Source organism: Canis lupus, chromosome 1 (genome assembly GCF_003254725.2).
Source record: "Canis lupus dingo isolate Sandy chromosome 1, ASM325472v2, whole genome shotgun sequence".
Classification (NCBI taxonomy): domain Eukaryota; kingdom Metazoa; phylum Chordata; class Mammalia; order Carnivora; family Canidae; genus Canis; species Canis lupus.
Window position 1 is genome coordinate 101,318,165 of NC_064243.1, and position 21,751 is coordinate 101,339,915.

General features: G+C 43.5%; 1 protein-coding gene across 12 annotated transcripts in view; it reads left to right on the plus strand.

Annotated features, from left to right (window-relative positions):
• The window catches only part of PEG3 (paternally expressed 3), a 32,400-nt gene extending 16,536 nt beyond the window's left edge, over positions 1-15,864 (plus strand). For 9 of the 12 annotated variants that reach the window (XM_035712596.2, XM_049098248.1, XM_035712595.2 and 6 more), the window contains 7 exons: positions 447-926; positions 1,540-1,629; positions 2,463-2,612; positions 2,697-2,806; positions 7,080-7,182; positions 7,982-8,074; positions 8,234-15,864. In XM_035712596.2, coding sequence (XP_035568489.1) covers positions 533-926; positions 1,540-1,629; positions 2,463-2,612; positions 2,697-2,806; positions 7,080-7,182; positions 7,982-8,074; positions 8,234-12,345 — 5,052 coding nt within the window. In that variant the 5' untranslated portion in view covers positions 447-532 and the 3' untranslated portion in view covers positions 12,346-15,864. The remainder of the gene's footprint in view (positions 1-446; positions 927-1,539; positions 1,630-2,462; positions 2,613-2,696; positions 2,807-7,079; positions 7,183-7,981; positions 8,075-8,233) is intronic. The other 3 variants (XM_035712600.2, XM_025423728.3, XM_025423727.3) reach the window with 1 other exon arrangement.
• The last annotated feature ends 5,887 nt before the right edge of the window (positions 15,865-21,751 follow it).

Genomic DNA, 21,751 nt, shown 5'->3' on the forward strand with positions numbered 1-21,751 from the left:
CCATCTTTGCTGAGAAAAAAATTGACCTCCGGTTTCAGTAATGGCTACCTTGAGCATTTCCCATGTGTAGACATGGGGTAGTTAGGCCTTTAGGTATATTGACTTACTTAATTTCACAGTTTTAAAGGTGCTGAGGGCTTTTTGTTCCCCATGTGTAAATAAGGGTACAGACTCCAGGACATTGAATAGTTGCCCACAGTCACAAAACCAGTTAGTAGTAGGGCTAACTTTGAAAGGGGTCTGAGCGGTGCCAAGAGGTCCTGGTTGTAGCTCCCATGTGAGGCCAACTTTGTGTGCTATGTGTGTGTCTGTTTATTGTGGGTTTTTGCATCCCAGCCCCCTTGGCCTGTTCACAAAGCATTATTGATGCCCCATGTAGGGCAGCCCCACTCTGCTGCCTGATCCTCAACTTCTGGGACATGTGTATATCTCCTTACGATCTACAGGTCCCTGAGTACTGACTGTCACAGGCTGCTGCGTCTTTCCTGTTGACTCATGTTTGGTTCCTCCAGTGAAAATTTTACTTAGAAAAATGCTGCCTCCAAAGTACTTGTCTGCCACCAAACCCAAGAAGTCTTGGGTTCCAGATGTGTATGAGCTAGACAGTGACTTGACTAAGGAGCCGGATGCCACCATAAGAGAAGGTGCAACTGACCCTGAATTCTTTCATCAGAGGTTTCGGAATTTCCTCTACGTGGAATTTGTTGGGCCTCGGAAGACGCTGTTCAAACTCAGAAACCTCTGCCTCGATTGGTTGCAGCCGGAGACTCGCACTAAGGAGGAGATTATTGAGCTCTTGGTCCTTGAGCAATACCTGACCATCCTTCCAGAAAAGATCAAGCCTTGGGTGCGGGCAAAAAAGCCAGAGAACTGTGAGAAGCTAGTTACTCTCCTGGAAAATTACAAGGGGATGTATGAGCCAGGAGGTGAGACTTTATAGAAGCATGTTGAGGCAGTCAGGGGAGTGTGAGCTCCCTGGGGTTCGCAGCCTCAGCACTGCTTGTGTTGGAGGCTTGATCATTCTCTTCTGGGGGGCCAGCTCGATATAGGACGTACAGTGACACCTCTTGCCCCTCTCTACCCACAGGGTGCCAGTTGCACTATCCCCCCAGCCGTGACAGCCACAACATGATGTTGCCAAATGTCACCTGGGAAGTAGAATGCCTTGGTTAAGGACCACCACCCCAGGGTGGTGTGAGAAGGAAGAGCAATACTTAAGTGAGGGTCTCCGTGAGGAACTGGTGAGCCCCTGTGGGCCTCACAGCCCTGGGCCTGGTTCCCTTTTGTGAAACAGAGGGTGTGTTATCCCAGAGAGGTATCTGTGGCTGCTGTTTAGAGGTGAGATGGGAGAGGAGTTGCAGTCACATTGCCCACCAAGGAGCAGTAGGAAGCTGAGGAATGAGAGGATCTGACCACTCTAGCTTGCTCTGGAGGGTGGGTAGTGTGGTCGGGGCAAGGACAGACTCCACTTGGAGGAGCTATTTGAGAACACAGGCAAGAGGTGATAAAGCATTAAGTCATTGTCTGGTGTCCTCTCAGACGACAACAACAGTGACCTCCACAGTGAAGACAGCATGAGCCGAAAGGGAGCAGAGTCCCCACCACCACGCTCCGCCTCTTCTTTCTGCAGTGAGTAACCCTGTCAGAATATGCCCCTGTTGGGGCATGCTTCCAGACTTCAACCTAGCTTCCCTTCACCAAGCCTGCCACGTGGCATGGAAGTACAGCAGTGGGCATGAAACCTTCAGTGAAGATAGCAGCTCCTTCCCCAGGGCCACTGCTGCTACTTACAGGTCTGAGGGGAAAGTAAATTAATTGATGACCTAAAGAGACATTTTTAATATCAAAGACACTAGTATGTGGCATGAAATACAATTTTCTTTTTAAATAATGAGACAGTATTTAAAGCTGTTGGAATTTGTAGCAGGCTGTTTGAAGGTATATCCACAGCCTCCCCACTGTGAGGGGCAAAGTTCATCACTACTCTCTCTAAAAGCTGATTTTTTTTTTGGCTAAAGGTTCTTCAGTGACCTTTTTAAAAGGAGGCTTGCTTTTGGGGAGGGGATGTGTTTTGTTGAAGTAGTGTAATGTGTCTATGAAGATTGTCAGGGGTGAACCCAACAGTAGAGGGTCTGATGTCATTGTCCTGAGTGTGGGCTTGTCTGTGTAGGAACTGGGAAACCAACAGAAGTGTTCGAAGAAGAATTAACCTCTAAGCCAGCCTTTGGAACTTGCTTTGCAATGTGCCCCACTTAGGCAAAGCCTCCAGCAATGGGTGGGGTTCCAGGTGTAGGGTAATAGGAAGAGCCCAGATCCTGTTAGGGAGTCTGGAGACCTCAGAGCGGGATCCATTTCCTTAAGGGAGGAGCAAGGAGAGTGTTCCTTTCCCAAGTGCTATGTGTGTACGTGGAGGGAGAGCACAGGTGTCCAAGCACTTGTTAACCAGTGTCTGGCTTTCTCAGGTGACCGGGACCGGGAATGGGACCAGGACTGGGACCGAGATCGGAAACGGGACTGGGAGCTAGACTGGGACCGGGAGAGGGAGCGGAGAGGCAGAAGCAGAGACCTGGAGTCTCGAGACCGCTGGCCATATACCAGGAATCCCAGAAGCAGTAAGTCCCACACTCTGATGTCCTTGATGAGTATGCAGGGTTAGACTGGTTCTTGTTCCTTCCCAATGCCTTTTCTCTTCCCAGGACTTCCTCAACGGGATCTTTCCCTTCCTCTGATGGAGAAAACAAGTTTTGCGATGGAAAGAGAGTGCAAACGTAGGGATTCTGTGATGGATTATGAGTCAAGATCCCAGGTATGCTTAGGCTTCCTCTCTTTCTGGAAAGGCCATCTTCCTTTCATGGCAGAAATGCCTTTCTTTACCGAGAGAGGGTAATCCACTCCCTGTAATTCATCCACTCCCTATAATCCCAGCAGGGATTGGGGCCAGTTATTCCCTGCAAAGAGCCCATGCCCTTTCCCAGAAGTGGCAAGTGGCTGGGGTGACTCCCATTTTCTCATTTATCCATGTAGTCAGAAGGAACACTTATCCGCTCAGCATCTGGGTCATGTGGTACTTTGGTCATGTCAGTTGTTCCCTTTGGGGCCAGGGAAGCAGAACTATTCTGGAGATCTTTCTGGCCAACCCACTGTGGGGAGCCAGGGAAGTTGCAAAGCCATACAGCAAACTGGCAAAGGAGAGCAGAGGCTCTATAGCCAACGTGAGCTGGGTTCGAAGCCCAACTCTGCCAGCTGTTGGGTGTGCAGCCTCCAACCATTTACTTAAGCAAGCTGAACCTCAGTTTCCTCATCTGCAGGATGGATGTGGCGATTGGCTTAACAGGGTTGCTGGGAGGAGTGAGTGCGATTCTTATGTACTTGTGAAGTGCTTAATATGATGCCTGGCATGTGGTTGGCACAGCCTACCTGTCAGTGGTTATGGCTGTAACTTTAAGAGGTGATGTGCTAGAAAATTGGTGAAGGAAAAAAGGACTTGAGATTTGAGCCGACCTTTAAGAACAAAGGTGATGTACAACGTGGCATTATGAAGAGGAGCCATAGCATGGAAAGGGCTCTGAGAGGAAGGGGGTGGCTGAGTGTGTGGAGCCTGCATCTGATCTTACTATTAATAATAAGGACTTCCCCCATGTCGGGGGGTACAGTGGCGGTTGAGATAATTAGGATCCCTGAATGCCCTGGAAACTCTGAACCTTACAACAGAGAAGGGCATTCAACAATCCCACAAATAAGTAATAAGTTTATATATAAATACCATATATGACTGCTCGTTATACAGACTGCTGCTAAGGAAAAATTGGGGGTTATGACAAATTGTCATGGGGGTCTTGATTTAGATTTGAAAAGAAATATCTTGAAGGCAGTAACTTTTGACATCTGAAAGACAGGAACGGTTGGCTGGGTAAAGTGTTGTAGTCAGAGCCCAGGCAAAGGCCCTGAGGCAGGAACCAAAGACCAGGTTGGCCAGAACATAAAGGGCAAGAGACCCAAGATAGCCTGAGGCACGGGTAGGCCTGGTCACTGGTGTCCTGTAGCCAAGCAAAGAGCTCAATTCTATCCCCAGTGCACTGAGATATATTAATAATGGTTCCTGCAGTGGGATATATGATTTGGGATCAGCTGACAGAGGGCTTTGTATCTTACCCTGAGAGGTCTCTCCTTTGTCCTCTGTCCTGAAGGCAAGCAAGGATCCACAGGTGTGTATGAGAAGGAAGGATAGGGTCCAGATACTGAAAGCAGAGCTCCTGCAGCAAGAGTAACTGACAGGGGAGGGGATGTGGAAGAAGGTCAGAGGTGACTCACTTCCTCCAGGCCAGATGCCCATATGCCAGGGAAACAATTGAAGTTTGTGACGTACTTAGTTTGTTGCTAATTTTGCTGCCTTATTTGAAGAAACCAAAATGACCAAAATTTTAGGAATCTAGATTAAAAAAAAAATCATAGACTCTCTCTTAAACTTGATGGTGAAAAAAGTCTAATTGATATGCGTTTGCCACCCATGTAGGTGGTCTGTGATGAATATCAGTGACTCCTGAGCACTGCTGTGCCAGATGGGAACTAAGTTTTCACTGTGATATGTGGGGAAATGAGAAATGTAAGTGTCCTTATTTTGGTAGTGTTAAAATTATGAAATAAAGGTGATAGATTAGTAATTGGCTATTGTCTTATTTTGCCTTTTAAATGCCCCTCCTTGATGGGAGCCTGGATGGCTCAGTTGGTTAAGCATCCAACTCTTGATTTCAGCTCAGGTTTTTTTTTTTTTTTTTTTTTTTTTTTCAGCTCAGGTTTTGATCTCAGTGTCTTTAGTTCAAGTTTCATATTGGGCTCCATGCTGGGTATGGTGCCTACTTAAAAAAAGAATGCCATTCTTTGACACTGAGAAGAGTACGCTCTAGGGCTGTCATCTAAAAGTCTAGAAGCCACTGATTGCTCCTAACTTAGTGTGGTAGGAATAGCAGCAGCAGCAGCAGATGTAAATTATATCTTGAGGATGTGCACAACAGAAAATCCTCATCATCTTTTACCAGTGTTTGTAGATCTCTGAATCACTAATGGTGTGGATTCTGAAAGGGAAGCTATGCCGCATTGCTCTCTGGGCGGTGCTCATTCAGGTGGTACTTGACTGCATCTTGTACAAATTTAGATGCCATTTCGATTATATTGACCAACTGCTTTAGAGATGGCCACTTACATAGATTAACTTCATTTTAAATCAGAGCATCATTTTTCTTTCATAGGAACAACGTAGTTCAAAATTTAACATGCATTTATTTTACTCAGGCAAATGGAGAGAAGAATATGAAAAATAGCCACTTCTCTTTGCCATTGCCCTTGGGGGTCTGTCAACACCAGGCATGGTGACCCTTCTGATTCTCTGTGTCCATGTTCTTGACCTCATCTGTTCCTCTGCTAATCCCCCAAGTTAGGAGCCCTGGTTTCCTTCCTCTCACTACAAATGCATTTATGTTCCTACCCATTCTTTCCTTCACAGTATGATAAACCAGTGCTGGGACTTAGGAAGTAGTGTCACAAATCGGAACATAGCACAGCTTTTGCTATTGAACTTGCTGTTGGACAGAAGGAAATTGACACTCAGCAAAAATGATGCACTTAGCTTTATAGGGTGGCAGTTGAACTGAGTTTGCAGTACCTCTTGGGCTATGTAGCTTGTTCATTGTTAGGAATTTTCAGCCTGGACCTAGAAAGAATTCCATTTTTGAAGCTCTGCTTAGTTTTGGTTGTGGTTTTTGTTTTTTATCATTGGATATTGGCAGTTGCATAAATGAAGCTTTCCTTTTAAATCCCAGTGTATGTGCCTGTCTTTCTCCATAGGAGATCCATCTAATTGTGCGCATACTTTTTCTGATATATTTTACATGGCTGTAATGTCCATGCTGCTTCTCAGAAACTAACTATAATAAATTTAATATCAAAATATCTTTTACATAGTACTATAGTAATTTACATTTTCTTTACATAATTTTTCTTGATTTTTAAACAACGCATCATGTTGCTGAAAATCTTCACCCACAATAGTGCAAGGCAGGTTGGTGCCTAGCTCTCCATTTTACAGATGAAGAACCTGAGGCTCAGAAAGTTTTCTGTTCCCAAGGTTGCATGGCTCATAAATGGTACAGTTTTCCTTTGACCCTTGAGTTTCCTCTGGCTTCAAAACGTGGGCTTCCCATGATGCGTGTCCATCCTTAAGTCTGTCTCCAGGCCTTGGTGCAATACTCCATGGAACCACACCTCCCTGAGGCCAGTGACATCTTTGTGCAGCAGCGAGAAAAAGTCCCATAAGAAAAAAAAATAAGAAAAAAAGAAAAAAAAAAAGTCCCATAAGATCCTACACAGAAGACTCTTCTGAGTAATGCAGAGAATTTTAAAATTATTTTGAGATGTAGTTGTTAAATCAGAAGAGGCAGCTATAAAATGAAGGCATTCCAAGCTTAGAGTTCCATCTGGGCTATTTGGAACTTGTCCTCTGGAAGAGCTCACCATGTATCCATGTTGTACAGTGAAGGTGAGCACAGGACATAGTGGGACTGTAGACAGATGCCTACGTCACACTTTGTGACCAGATGTCTGCTGAGACACGCTCTCCTTCTGTCCCTGCACATGCTACACATGGTTAATGTTTGGCCTGTTGAAGCTCTCCCATTAATTCCTTTTCTCTGTGTCAGAGTCTTAACCACTTAGAGTCCCACCCAAACCCCTCTATAAAATCCTAAACTGTTCCTCTGCTGAACCTGTTTAGCACTTATTATCTGTACCCCACTTTATTGATTATTGTTCTCTAATTGTTTCATGAGTCTTTTCTCTCCAACCAAATTATAAGCTGCATGAGGGCAAGGAATATGTGTCATACGTCTTTTGGATCTTCCTCAGAGTATAGCGCCAAGGTAGGTACAAAGTAGGTCCGTAGTAAAACTTGCCTTGGATCACTCAGAACCCCAAACATTGTGAGCACTTTCTACATATCTTTGTATGTGTAGCACCCATGGTGCCAGAATTCTCTCTCAGATGCCCATAGAAAAACTCTATTGAGAGGTCTGTGTTTGGTATTTTAGGATGCAGTGTCATACCAGGACGTTGTGAACCTGACTGAGGACAGGAAGCCTCAGAACCCGATTCAGGACAACATGGAGAACTATAGGAAACTGCTCTCTCTTGGTAAGCAGCTGCTTCGGTCACGTACTCCAGACCTAGTCATTGGAGCTTCTCGTCACCTTTATTCTTAAAACTGTGTGATATTAGAGTTGACATTCATATATTTGGACTTTAAGGGTAATAAAAGAAGCCTTTGAAATATGTCAAGCAGAGAAGTAGATTGATGAGGTTTATGTTTTGAAAAATCATTCTGGCTTTAGGGGAAGAGTGTATTGTACCAGGTGTCTCTTGCCACAAGAGTTGGTACTTTTTCTAGAGAGGTGGCAGTAAAGCTTTTTAAATACATGTGTAGAGTGGGATCCTGAGTTCACGTTTGGACTGTCCTTGAAGTCATCTAGCTCTAGTTGTAGTGGGCAGTTGGCTGTGCAGGTCTGGTGCTGGGAAGAGAGAGCTGTGCAAGGCAGTGTAGCCTTCAGGAGCTCTGGTGTTCAGAGAACAGCTGGAAAAACAGAGTCAAGGAAGAAGAGAACCATGGAGGCCAGTGAAAAAGAGGGTGTCAGATTTAAAAGGTGGTTACAGGAGGGTGAAGACGAAAAATGATGCACTGGATTTCAGGACATGGGTCATCCCTGTACATATTTCTAGGTGGAAACAATAGACTTAATTACAATTTTGGCTAGAATCAGCTGGGAAGTGAACAATAGGATGTTGAGCTGCACCTAGAAGACATTCAGGGAGTTGGGTGTGGGCCACCTCCTGTCAGTGGTTTGTAGGAAGGTAGGCACCATCTTATGGTAATGAATCTTATACCCAGCTTGACTATAGCTGTCTAAGTTGTAGGTCATATTATTCTTGTGAACAGGGGTTCAGCTTGCCGAGGACGATGGCCACTCGCACATGACACAAGGCCATTCATCGAGATCAAAGAGAGGCGCCTACCCGAGCACCAGTCGAGGTAAGCCCTAGGCAGACCACAGCTAGCAGCTACTTTGGTTAGTGAGACAGGAGCTATACATACATATTGGTAAATCTCTTACCATCATCTCCCAAGTCCCACTCTTATTCTGTGCAGGTGCAGGGACTAGGGCGTATTTACATTGAGGTTTCTTTCCAGGGCTGAAAACCACACCTGAAACCAAAAAGTTGGCCCATCGGCGGGGGATTTGTGAAGATGAATCTTCGCACGGGGTGATAATGGAAAAATTCATCAAGGATGTTTCACGTAACTCCAAATCGGGAAGGGCCAGAGAATCTAACGATCGGTCACAGAGGTTCCCCAGAAGGCCAGAAAATGACTGGAAAGGAGTTTCATTCAACAAGAGAGAGTCAGTGATTCAGGAGAGGGGCTATGAAGGGAATGCCTTTGGGGGAGGCTTTAATATGAATTCGAGTCTTGTTTCCAAAAAGAGAGTTCTTGAAAGGAAAAGGCGCTATCAGTTTGACACAGATGGGAAGGGTTCAGTTCATGAGCAGAAAGGCTATGCGCGGAAGAGACCTTTTGAATGTAGTGAAATGAGAAAAGCCATGAGTATGAGCAGCCTTAGTGCACCCTCCTTCACCGAGTCGCACCCATTTGATTTTGGGGCAATGCCCTATGTGTGTGATGAGTGTGGGAGGTCTTTCAGTGTGATTTCAGAATTTGTCGAACATCAGATCATGCATACTAGAGAGAACCTCTATGAGTACGGTGAATCGTTTATTCATAGTGTGGCTGTCAGTGAGGTTCAGAAAAGTCAGGCTGGGGGGAAACGCTTTGAATGTAAGGAGTGTGGGGAAACCTTCAGTAAGAGTACCGCTCTTGCTGAACATCGGAAAATTCATGCTAGAGAGCATCTTGCAGAATGTAATGATGAGGAGTATGAGGAGCCCTTCATGCCTAGCCCAACCTTTAGTGAGCTTCAGAAAATATATGGAAAAGATAAATTCTATGAATGTAAGGTGTGTAAGGAAACCTTCCTTCATAGTTCTGCCCTGATTGACCACCAGAAAACACATGGTAGAGATGACAAAGATAATGAGCGTGGGGAAGCCTTTAAACCCAGCCTTAATGAGCTTCAGAAAATGTATGGTAAAGAGAAAATGTATGAATGTAAGGTGTGCGGGGAGACCTTCCATCACAGCTCATCCCTGAAAGAACATCAGAAGATCCATACTAGAGGAAACCTATTTGAAAATAAAGGTAAAGTGTGTGAGGAGACCTTTATTCCTGGTCAGTCCCTTAAAAGGCATCAGAAATCTTACTCAAAAGAGAAGCTCTATGATTTTAAGGATGGTGGGGATGCCTTTCGGCAAAGCTCAGACCTCAGTGAGCATCAGAAAATTCATTCTCGAAAGAACCTATATGAAGGCAGGGGGTACGAGAAGTCTGTCATTCATAGCGTGCCATTCACTGAATCTCAGAAGAGTCATACCATAACAAGACCACCTGAAAATGAGGAGGATGAGAAGGCGTTCACCATTAGCTCTAACCCTGATGACAATCAGAAGATTCCCACTAAAGAAAATGCCTGTGAGAGGAAACCATACGAGAGGTCTGTTATTCATAGCTTAGCCTTTGCTAAAGCTCAGAAAAGTTGTCACAGTGCAGTGGGGCCCAGTAAACCACAAGTGATTGCAGAATCTGCCACTCAGACCTCAGGTGTTATTGAACATCAGAAAGTCCATGCTGGAGAGAATTCTGAAGGAAAGAAATATGAAACATCTGTTATCCATACCTTAGCTGCTTTCAAACCTCCCAAAAATTGCAGTGGAAACGAAGTCGTTCAATGTGATGAGAAGGGAGAATCCTCCACTTACCTCTCAAATCTCTGTGATAAGCAACAGAAAACTCCTGCCAGAGAGACCCCTTATGAAGGGGCTAAGAGTAACAACCACAAGGACTCTGTCATACAAAGTGTATCCCGTATCGAACCTCAGAAAAGTCTTCCCAGTCAGGGGTCCAGTGAATCCTCTATTCCCAGCTCAAATGTCCGAGAACATCAGAAGGCTCGTGCTAAGAAAAAAAACATCGAGCATAGGAACTATGAGACCTCTGTAATTCACTCCCTACGTTTTGGTGAACCTCAAACATTTCGCCCTAGAGAGAAATTCTATGAATGTCCAGAGTGTGGAGAATCCTTTGTTCGTATCTCCGACCTCACTGAGCATCAGAAGATTCACGATAGAAAGAAGCCCTCTGGAAGCAAAAACTATGAACGATCTGTAATTCGCAGCTTAGCCTCTACTGACCCTCAAACAAGTTACGCTGAACAGCAAGCACAGACAAGTTATGCTGAACACTCAAACTCAAGGCAGATGAGGTACCCCGAACAACCAGCACAGACAAGTTACACTAAGCAACCAGCACAGGCCAGTTACACTAAACAGCCAGCACAGGCCAGTTATGCCAAACAACCAGCACAGGCAAGTTACAGTGCACACCCAGTGCACTTGAGTTACTCTGAACACCCAGTGCGGATGAGTTATACTGAACAACCAGGACGGGTGAGTTACGCACAGCAGCCAGCACAGATGAATTACACTGAAGAGCAAGCACAGACGAGTTTTGCTGAACAGCAAGTGCACAACAAATGTAAGGAGTGTGGGGAATGCTTTGCTACCCTTGAAGAGCTTGGTGCACATCAGAAAATCTATGCCCGAGAGGAATTTCATGGTCGGAAGCTCTTTGGAAACTCTGTTATTCAGGGCGTAGGCCTTGATGGGCCTCGGCTGGTAGAGTCTCGGCCTGAAGAGCCTCGGCAGGAAGAGCCAGATGAACAGGATGAGCCAGATGAGCAAGATGAGCCTGAAGACACAATCTATGGATGTAAGGACTGTGGGCTAGGCTTTGCACATCGCGCAGACCTTAAGGATCATCAGAAGGTACATGGCAGAGAGTATCTCATCGATAGTCGTGAGTACACACATTCTGTGATCCATACCCATTCTGTCAGTGAATATCAGAAAGATTATATCGGAGAGCAGCTCTATGAATGCCCTGCATGTGGGGAATCTTTTGTTCATAGCTCATTCCTTTTTGAGCATCAGAAAATCCATGAGCAAGATCAATTTTATGGCCATAGAAGGTACGATGAGCCTTTTGTGCAACCCTTGGTCATTAACCCGCGGAGGCCTCGTGCCCCACAGAAGAATCCTCCTGCAGGAACATCTCTTCAATGCCATGTGTGTGGACAAGACTTCATTCATGGCTCTGTCCTTAGTGAACATATGAGAATTCATACTGGAGAGGATTTACCAGAGCAGGGCCAGAGAAGTGAAGATGCAGTCAGTCCAGGCCTAGCCCTCACTGAATTTCAGAGAAGCCAAACCGAAGAGAAACACTATGAATGTAAAACATGTGGAGAATCTTTCCTCAATCAGGCAGACCTTAGGGAGCACATGAGAATTCATGAGAAGGATGAGCCCTATGATTATGGGGCCTCCTTTGTTCACACCTCATTTCTTACTGAGCCTCCCAAAAGAGATTCACCATTTTATGAATGCAAGGACTGTGGGAAGTCCTTTATTCATAACACAGTTCTCAATAAACATCAGAAGCTTCATCTTGAAGAAGAGGAAGAAGAAGGAGCCCAAGAGGTGGAAGCCAATGTCCTTGTTCCACGAGAAGTTTTACGAATCCAGGGATCAAATGTAGAAGCTGCTGAGCCAGAGGTAGAGGCTGCTGAACCAGAAGTGGAGGCTGCCGAGCCTAATGTGGAGGCTGCTGAGCCCAATGGAGAGGCTGAAGGGCCAGATGGGGAGGCTGCGGAGCCAAATGGAGAGGCCGAACAGCCCAATGGAGAGGCTGAACAGCCCAATGGAGATGCTGATGAACCAGATGGTGCAGGGATTGAAGACCCAGAAGAAAGAGCTGAAGAGCCAGAGGGAAAGGCTGAAGAGCCAGAGGGAGATGCTGATGAGCCAGATGGGGCAGGGATCGAAGACCCAGAAGAAGAAGGTGAAGATCAAGAGATTCAGGTTGAAGAACCGTACTATGACTGTAGGGAATGTGGAGAAACCTTCACTTCCAACTCAGCCTATGGTGAGCACCTGAAAACCCATGCCAGGGTGATAATATTTGAGCCTGGAAATGTCTATGGGGAAAGCTCACACTACACTGAACATGCCAGCACCAGCACTAGTGACAATGATAGGGCAGATGACAAGTACTTCAAATGTGATGTCTGTGGGCAGCTTTTCAGTGATCGCCTGTCCCTTGCTAGACACCAGAATACTCATACTGGCTGAGAACACAAGTATAAAGGTTAGAAAACTTTCATTTAGAACTTGACCCTTACTAAACCAGATACTTCAAACCAATCCATAATAACGTCAGAAGGAAACTTATCTTGGCGTATACACACCTGACTTTTAACATCAGAAAACTCAGACTAGAAAGAGACCAAAGGTAGAAACTCCCTTGGTCTTAGCTCTCTCCCATCAAACATTGGTGTAGGCATATGGGAAAGCTATAGCACCTACTTTTCATCTGAGTAATCATATTGAGGGAAAACCTTAGAAGCTTTCAAGATTACAGAAATTGCCCCAGTCAACTGTAAATGACACTTCTGTACCCTATATATAATGTTCCCTGCAATGTATATAAAATAGCATATCATAGCAAAACAGTAGTCACATATATTTGGATTTATTATGATATACAGTTACAGTTTACTGTGCAGAGTACCTTACCTGGTACTCTGAATTTTTTTTTTTTTTTTTGGAGGAGGAAGAGAGCAACAAATTAGAATATATTTCTAAGTATCTTAGATTCTGAGAAAGACTTATTGTACATTATTTGAACCCCATCAGTATTGTTTTGAGTAATTGTGTTGTTCCTTACCCTTAAGTATTCCTGTAAAAGTGTAAGCATGAAAGGTTAAAGTGTCTTTTATTCTTTGCTGTTTGAAAAGAGAAGTACTTGGAACTTCCTCTTCAACCATTTTGTCTACACCAACCCTTTGGAACCTTATGCTTTGGAACCTAATGCTGTGTAAGCTTTTACAATACGTGGATTGGCCTTTTGTGACCCAAAGTGGTTGGTTGCCACATTGTACCTTGCAGTGATTGTCATGCAAAAATATTACAAGTTTGTTTTTTTTTAAAACCAACTTGATGTGTGTTTGATAGCAAATTTACAAAAGCTGAAACTTTTCCCTGTAAATGTTATGCTTTTGCCTTTAAAAAGTGGATTGCAACCATCACTAGATCACAGTAGTGCCTACTGATGATTGAGAACCAGAGGGAGAGGCTTTCATGTTGTAAATAAGGATGCAGGCTTACAACTTCCATCACTTCCTTTGTGCGCTTCCTGCCTTAAGAGACAAGTAGCAGTGTGGCTTCATTAGTATTATACTGCCACAAATCATTTTGCACCTTGGGTGCCCAGGAGCTAGTATCCTTAGAGCTTTCTATTGCTTAATTATTGTCTTCACCTGTCTGACCCTCCACCCCGTGTCTAACTTCCATTTTAAGAATTTAAAAAAAAAAAAAAACTTTCTTTACAGTCAACTTAAGCTTAACATGGACTCAGGTTCCCCAGCAGCCTTAATTTGTTTCCTTATCATCTGTTCCTCCCTCTTTCAACCCTTCTAAGTATTTCCGAGCTACCCATTAGTGTCACATTTGTGTGATAACCTCAGTTTTCCACTTAATCACAAATCGACCTCATAGCTTGAGGTTTCCTGTGTCCTGTTCTGTGGACCACTTGTGTTCCTTTTGCTTCCCCTCCCCTTGCATAATGACTATTAAATTTTTTGGCTTTGAGTTGGCTGGAAAAAAAAATTTAAAAATGTAAGTGGATCTATAGATTAAGTGAGCAAAAGATAACAGCAGATAATTTGAGCAAGCAAAATTATTAATTCCCACATTGCTGGGGGAATGTGTCTAAATCTCACTCTCCTAGATCCACAATGGTTGGGGTTTGGGAAGTGTATGTCAGAGCTGCAGAGAATGCCAAAGTCGAGGGAGGTTGTGTTGAAAGCATGAAGTAGAGATGGGAAAGCCAAAGGGAGTCCTAATACATCACCAGATCTAGGAGGGTAAGGAAGCAGACAGAAGGAAACATGGAAAGCAGGGCTTTAGAAGGCCAGGTTAGTGGGAATGAACTGAGCAGGATCCCCTGGGCAGTTAAGAAGGGGCCTTTTCAGTGTAGGTAAGAGCCAGCTGCATACAAAGACCTGAGGTCGGAATAGACATCCAAGGAGCATTGAGGCCCCACATCACAGGAGGACCCTTTAGATGGGAACCAGCATTGATATTATTGGGGCGAATTTGGGTTTATCACTGTTGCCAGTATTAAACAACTTGCTTAATGTCAGGCTGTCCATTCCAACCTTATGTTAGTGAAAAATTAGGAACAACATAAATGCCAAACAGAATGATTACATGAAGGTATCCATGGGCTGTTATGCAGCTGTTTAAAATTGATAATCATGAAGAGTTATGTAGCAACATGGAAATATATTTACAGAATATTGAGTGGAAAAAGCAGGACACAGAATTATATTTATACTACAATTATAACTGATTAAAAATGTATGCTTATAGTCAAAAGCTGTTGTGTTGTTGTTGTAGGCTTATAGTTGAGCATTATTTTCTTAAATTCTTTGAATGTTCTTTATGGTAGTATTACTAAAAGGTTTATAATCACGTTTCCATTGTGAACATAATTTGAACTCATTATCAGACACTTGGAAAATACAGAAAAGTGGAGGAAAAAAATCCATATTCCAACCATCCAAAGACAAATACACTCTTCAACATCTTGTTTATTCTTGTTTCTGTGCACAGGTTTATAATTATAACTGTGTCAAAATGTGTATTCAAAATAGCTATTACATTATCTTTGTGGAATTATGGTTAAATACTTTCATCTTAATGTTTTCAAATGTTCCTTATAATAGTGTTCTGATAACAAAGTTTATTATGTTTGTTTCCATTACGAGCATAATACATACCCAGAGGAAAAATTGGAAAATGCAGTAAATTAGAAAAGAAAAAAGTCACCCATATACCCAACACCCAACAACTACTGTTAACATCTTGATCTATTTCCTCCATCTTGTTTTAGTGCACAAGCTTGTGATTATACTGGTATTAAATATGTATGCATAAAGTCTAAAAAAATATGGAAAATAATTAAAATAGTGTTGTCATTGTGGGATTATGGTTAAATATATTGTCTCAAATTCCTTGAATGACCTTTGGTGTTTTGGTATTAAATCTTATGTATGTATTTCTCCATCACAAATGTAATACATACTCATAGCAAACTGGAAAATTCAGTAAACTAGAAGAAAAGAAGAAATTCATCCATATTCCCAACACCCAGCAACAGTTGCTGTTAACATCTTGATTTGTGCACCAGTCTATGATAATTAGGATGTTAATGAGAAGTATACATAGAGTTTAAAGATGGGAAGAAATATGGAAAACAGTTAAATAGTTGGGTGGTTGTTGTGGGATTATGGTTAAATATTTTGTGTTGGTTTCCTCAAATGGTCTTTATCATAGTGTTTTGGTAATCTACCTTTATTACATATATTTCCATTATAAACACTGTATGTATTCATTATAGAAACTTTGAAGTTGCAGAAATGTAGAAGAGAAACTCACCCATATTTTCACCATCCAAAGACTGTGGTTAACATCTTGATATATTTTCTTCATCTTGTTTCTGTGCACAGGTTTTTGGTTTGTTAATATGGTTGTGGTTGTTCTATCTATCTGTAATAGTGTCGACAATAAAAATAAAGTTAAAAATAAGGTATGTGTCAGTTTCTTCTTTTGTCCATTCTAAGTGTTTGGGGTTGGTAAATAGGTTTTTTTGTTATAAATCCAAAAGTTTAGTGCCCCCCTAGGCCTTTTAAGTTTGGCTTACAGGTCTTACTCCATTTTTCAAAAACTCCTTCTTAGATATTTTAATACCACATAGTTCCACATTTTTAAAAAATTGTTTTAAAGATTTTATTTATTCATGAGAGACACAGAGACAGAGGGAGAAGCAGGCTCCTTGCAGGGAGACTGACGTGGGACTCTATCCCGAATCCCGGGATCACACCCCAAGCCAAAGGCAGATGCTCAACCACTGAGCCACCCAGGCATACCACCACATTTTTTTTTTTAATTTTTATTTATTTATGATAGTCTCACAGAGAGAGAGAGAGAGAGGCAGAGACACAGGCAGAGGGAGAAGCAGGCTCCATGCACCGGGAGCCCGATGTGGGATTCGATCCCGGGTCTCCAGGATCGTGCCCTGGGCCAAAGGCAGGCGCCAAACCACTGCGCCACCCAGGGATCCCCCACCACATTTTTAACTGCACTCTATTCCAGTAGTGTTTTTAAACTTGGTATAAACACAAATATATTTCAGTTACTTAAGTCAGCATTTTTAATCTCAAATATGAGATTCTTTCAAGCAAAAAACTATAAACAAAAGTGACCTCTTAACATAAAAATGTTAATACTGTGGTTTAGAAAATTTATTTTTTTTAAAGATTTTATTTTTTTATTCATGAGAGTGTATACGCAGAGAGAGGCAGAGACACAGGCAGAGAGAGAAGCTCCATGCAGGAAGCCCGATGCGGGACTCAATCCCGGGACTCCAGGATCATGCCCTGGGCCAAAGGCAGGCGCTAAACCGCTGAGCCACCCAGGGATCCAAGAATATCTCTTAAAAAAAAAATTGTGGGACACCTGGGTGGCTCGATGATTTGGCACCTGCCTTTGGCCCAGGGCGTGATTCTGGGGTCCCGGGGTCAAGTCCCATATCAGGCTCTCTGCATGAAGCCTGCTTCTCCCTCTGCCTGTGTCTCTGCACCCCCCTCTCTCTTTCTCTCTCTGTCTCTCATGAATAAATAAAGTCTTTTAAATAAATAAAAATAATTTTTTTTTGACAGAGCACAAGCAGGGGGAGCAGCAGGCAGAGGGATAGGGAGGCTCCCCGCTGAGCAGGGAGTCAAATGCAGGGCTCAATCCCAGGACCCTGGGGTCATGAGCTGAGCCAAAGGCAAATGATTAACTGACTGAGCCACCCAGGTGCCCATAGAATCTCTAAAGTGTCTATTCCTAACTCTTCCTGGAGGTTAAAAATTTTCAAAGGAGTCATTTCCCTTATTTTAACTTGACTTTACCACCTAAAATATCTCACACAATTTGGTAGGTTACCATCCCAGGTAAATTGGGAGGTAATTTTTAAACACGCCTGTAATTCCATTATGACCAGAGATTTTTGGCCAGGCTGCTAACTGGGTATAACTGTGGTTTGCATCCCAACAAATTTGGAATTGCTGTGTCCTTGACTCCATGACACAAAGGAGACGGTTATATACTTGACCCCTTATAATCCACATGTCACACGATTGAATTCTCCTTGAGATAAAATGTGGTTTTCATTTAGTTCTAACCACTCTGGAATTTGACAGTGGCAGAGTCCTGGGTTCTTTCATATTCTTAGGTTAACTTATTTGTATTAAATGAAAGTCCATTGAATTATGGTTATCTCTTGTAAAGTCTGATTCCTTGGTCACAGCTTTGATGACCCTTCTATGGTGAGGGGTATCAGCATAGTTCAGGGTGAGCTTCAGTTCTCTTTTAAGATTGATTTCCTGAAGTATATTACAAAAGGAAGTAGAGGAAGGGAATTAAGTGACAGTCATTTGGGATTGCGTGACCAGCATGTTCAGTCTTAAGGAATTCCTCCACTGTGTGTCACTAAAAAGTTAAGGGAGAGTCTAGGTAGCCATGCCCCAGCCTATTCCATGAAATTTGACTCCCCCCTGATCTCAACTGATTGGTGATCTTGTACTCCCAGTGTGCAGTCAGACTCAGATGATGTGCTACCTGATGGGTTATAGGTTGGGACTGGGTGTGCTGATGAATAAACAGGCCTGGAATAAGGCCCTATAGCTGGAGGGAAGCTTGGCCCCTGGTGCCTCACCTACCCCAGTACCTTGTGGATCCTGGCTGAACTGCCCACTTTGAGGTTTCCTAAGAACTCCTGTATCTTTAACCTTTCTCACATGAGCTGGCTTTGTTATTGTATGGTTTTTGCTGTTTTTACCAACCAAAAAAAAAAAAAAATCCTTTTCTCTTCCTGAAGACTACTCAGTTGTGTGGGTATGCCATAATGTCCTGCCCCTACCTCAACCAAAGGCTGAGCCTGGTTCTGTTGGGCTCCCTGAGCAGGACACACAAGAAGTCATTCCAGTGATAGCATTTACTGTTATAAGTTCCTGTATAGATAGAGCTGTTCTGGTAAATGTCCTTGAGAACTGTTTAGTTTCTTCTTTGATTCTCTGGGTGACCCAGTATCTTAGTCTATGCCTTATTTGCTTTACTATCCAGTGTTAGTTGCAACCCAAAAGGGCCCTGATAGGGAAATTGATACCAGAGAACGTGTTGGAGATAATAAATCTGAGGGAAATGTGGGATACTTAGAATTCAGTGTTGGGTCTTGGGATGGGAAGCTAGAAGACCAAGGCATGTGGCAGTAAAATAACTAATTAGTGCCTGTGGTTGGCCTTCTGGAGTCTGTCATCTTCTTCCTGGGGTGAAGGGCTTAATAGCTGTCATCATAGACAAATTCAGAAGCTATGAGGAGTGTCCAGATCAGAGATATAGAAGGGTTTCTACAAACACCTTGATCCTGCAAGTCAGACTTACTCAGTTGAATTGGTAGCCTTGCTCTATTTGTAACATGAAAAGTTCGGGTGGCCCTAGGGAAATAGGATCCTGGCAGTTGGAATGATGGTGTGTAGGAGATTTGGAAAGATTGAGACATTCAAAGCTCCAACCCCTTTGAAACACTCCCCATTTTTTTTTTAAGATTTATTTATTTATCCAGAGAGAGGCAGAGACACAGGCAGAGGGAGAAGCAGGCTCCATGCAGGAAGCCTGACGTGGGACTCGATCCCGGATCTCTAGGATCACACCCCAGGCTGCAGGCGGCGCTAAACGGCTGTGCCACCGGGGCTGCCCACTCCCCATTTTTTTAAAAAAAGATTTTATTTATTTATTCACGAGAGGGGATCCCTGGATGGCGCAGCGGTTTGGCGCCTGCCTTTGGCCCAGGGCGCGATCCTGGAGACCCGGGATCGAATCCCACGTCGGGCTCCCGGTGCATGGAGCCTGCTTCTCCCTCTGCCTGTGTCTCTGCCTCTCTCTCTCTCTGTGACTATCACAAATAAATAAATAAATACCTTAAAAAAAAATTTATTTATTCACGAGAGACACAGAGAGGCAGAGGGAGAAGAAGACTCCCAGCAGGGAGCCCGATGTGGAACTCAATCCCAGGACCCAGGATCACAACCTGAGCCAAGGGCAGATGCTCAACCCCTGAGCCACCCAGGTGTCCCAAAACACTCCCCATTTTATCACTTATCTCCCACACAAGATAAGTTGAGGGGGTGCCTGTGGGAGGGGCAGCATTTGAAATGCTCTGTGATCTCCATGGTGGTGGGAGGAAACAGTATTGAAAAGGGGGCCGCTTCTCATAGGAGGCATGGCTGCTGTAATGAGATCCTAGGGGGAGTGGACATAGAAATTTGGGTTTCTTGATGCCCCTCCCCCAATTATTTATATAATAAACTAAAATGTAGGTTTGAAAAAGGTGGACAAGAACTACTCTACTGGAGTCATAACCTCCTTGAGTCAGTTTATAGACATTTAAGGGAGAGTCCAGGGACCTTTGAGGAAGGACTCTGCTATGACAATTCTGCCTTCCACCTAGCCTTCTGCAAAGGGACTTGCAGCCTTTTACATAGATAATCCATTTTTTGACAAACAAACCTCCCAAGGACTAGTGGATGTTGCACCTAAAGAAACTAATTATTGGGGATCAGAACATTGTGACTTGAAGAGAAGCTAAAAATATAACAGGCTGTCTGTGGGCAAGCCAGCTACTGAGAACTGGGCTCTGCACATCTTAAGCATTTGTTTTCAAGATCTTATTTATTTGAGAGAGCATGAGCATGGGGGAGGGGCAGAGGGAGATGGAGAGGCAGATTCCCTGTTGAGCAGGGGAACCTGATGTGGGGCTGCATCCCAGGACCCTGGGATCATGACCTGAGCAGAAGACAAACACTTAACTGATTGAGCCACCCAGGTGCCCTGGGCTCTGCACATCTTATTTACATCTTCCAAATTCTTCACTTGGTTTAAATCACTCCTCCCCTGGGAAGACATGAATGAGAAAGAAGCCAGGACTGGTTCTATATCCACCACACACCAGCCAGACCTCTGGGGGCAGGTGGATCACGCCGAGCAATTTGTTCTTGATTTACACTTTTCTTTCCCTGCCCACGCACCCACCACTTCTCAACATCTGTGGGCTTGCACACACCACTTTTGTGCTATATGTAGCAGTTGTCAATCACAATAATACTGTGTAACAATCAACCATGAAACCTGAATAACAGTATTTGTTTCTCACACATCTAACTAAGATCAGCTCAGAATTGGGTGGGAGGCTCTGCTTATCTTAGTTGGGCTTGTTCTCTTGCTTGGGAATTGGCTGGTTGTCAGCCAGTGTAAGCTAGTTATAGCTGGGGATGTGAGGCTCTTAGCTACATGTCTCTTAACTTCCTGAGACTGGACTACCTCCTTGTGGTGGTAGCAGAAGTATAATTCAAAATAATCATCTTTAAGAAGGTCAGTGAGTTAGGGGTGCTGGCTGGCTCAGTTGGAGGATCCAGGGTCATAATCTCTGGGTCGTGAGTTTGAGCCCCAAATTGGGAGTAGAGATTACATTTAAAATATATATATAATTTGTTTTTAAAAAAGCTCACTGAGAATAGAACATGGATAGACCGTGAAATCAGGAAAATGATACATGAACAAACAGAATATCAACAAAGACATAGGAATAAAAAAATACAAAGATAACCCAAACACTGGATCTGAGGAATACAATGGCAGAAAAATATATGAGTTCAAAAGCAAACTTGATCAAATAGAAGAAAAAAAAAATGAGTGAACTTGAAGACAAAGTCTTTCAAAATGATCCTGTCAGAGGAACAAAAAGAATGAAAAAGAGTGAAGAAAGCCTAAAGGACTTAATAGGACTTCATAAAATGAACAAATCTACACATTATGGGAGTCCAGGGAAGGGAAGAGAGTGAAGCAGAAAGCCATTTTAAGGAAATAATGCCTAGGGATCCCTGGGTGGCGCAGCGGTTTGGCGCCTGCCTTTGGCCCGGGGCGCGATCCTGGAGACCCGGGATCGAATCCCACATCGGGCTCCCGGCGCATGGAGCCTGCTTCTCCCTCTGCCTGTGTCTCTGCCTCTCTCTCTCTCTCTCTCTCTCTCTGTGTGTGTGACTATCATAAATAAATAAAAATTAAAAAAAAAAAGGAAATAATGCCTGAAATTTCCCCAATTCTGGGAAAGCAAATAAACATCCAGATTCATAAACCTTAAATAATTTTAAATAGGTTAAATTTTAAAAGGCCCACATCAAGACACAAAATAATCAAGTTCTCCAAAGCCAAAGAAAAAGAGGCTTGTAACAAACTAGATAGCCTCAATAAGACAGTCAGCAGATTTCTCTGCAGAAGCCTTAGAGGCCAGAAATAAATGGGATGACAGAATCATAGTGCTGAAAGGGAAAAACTGAAGAATACTATACCTGGACAAGCTGTTCTTCAGAAATGA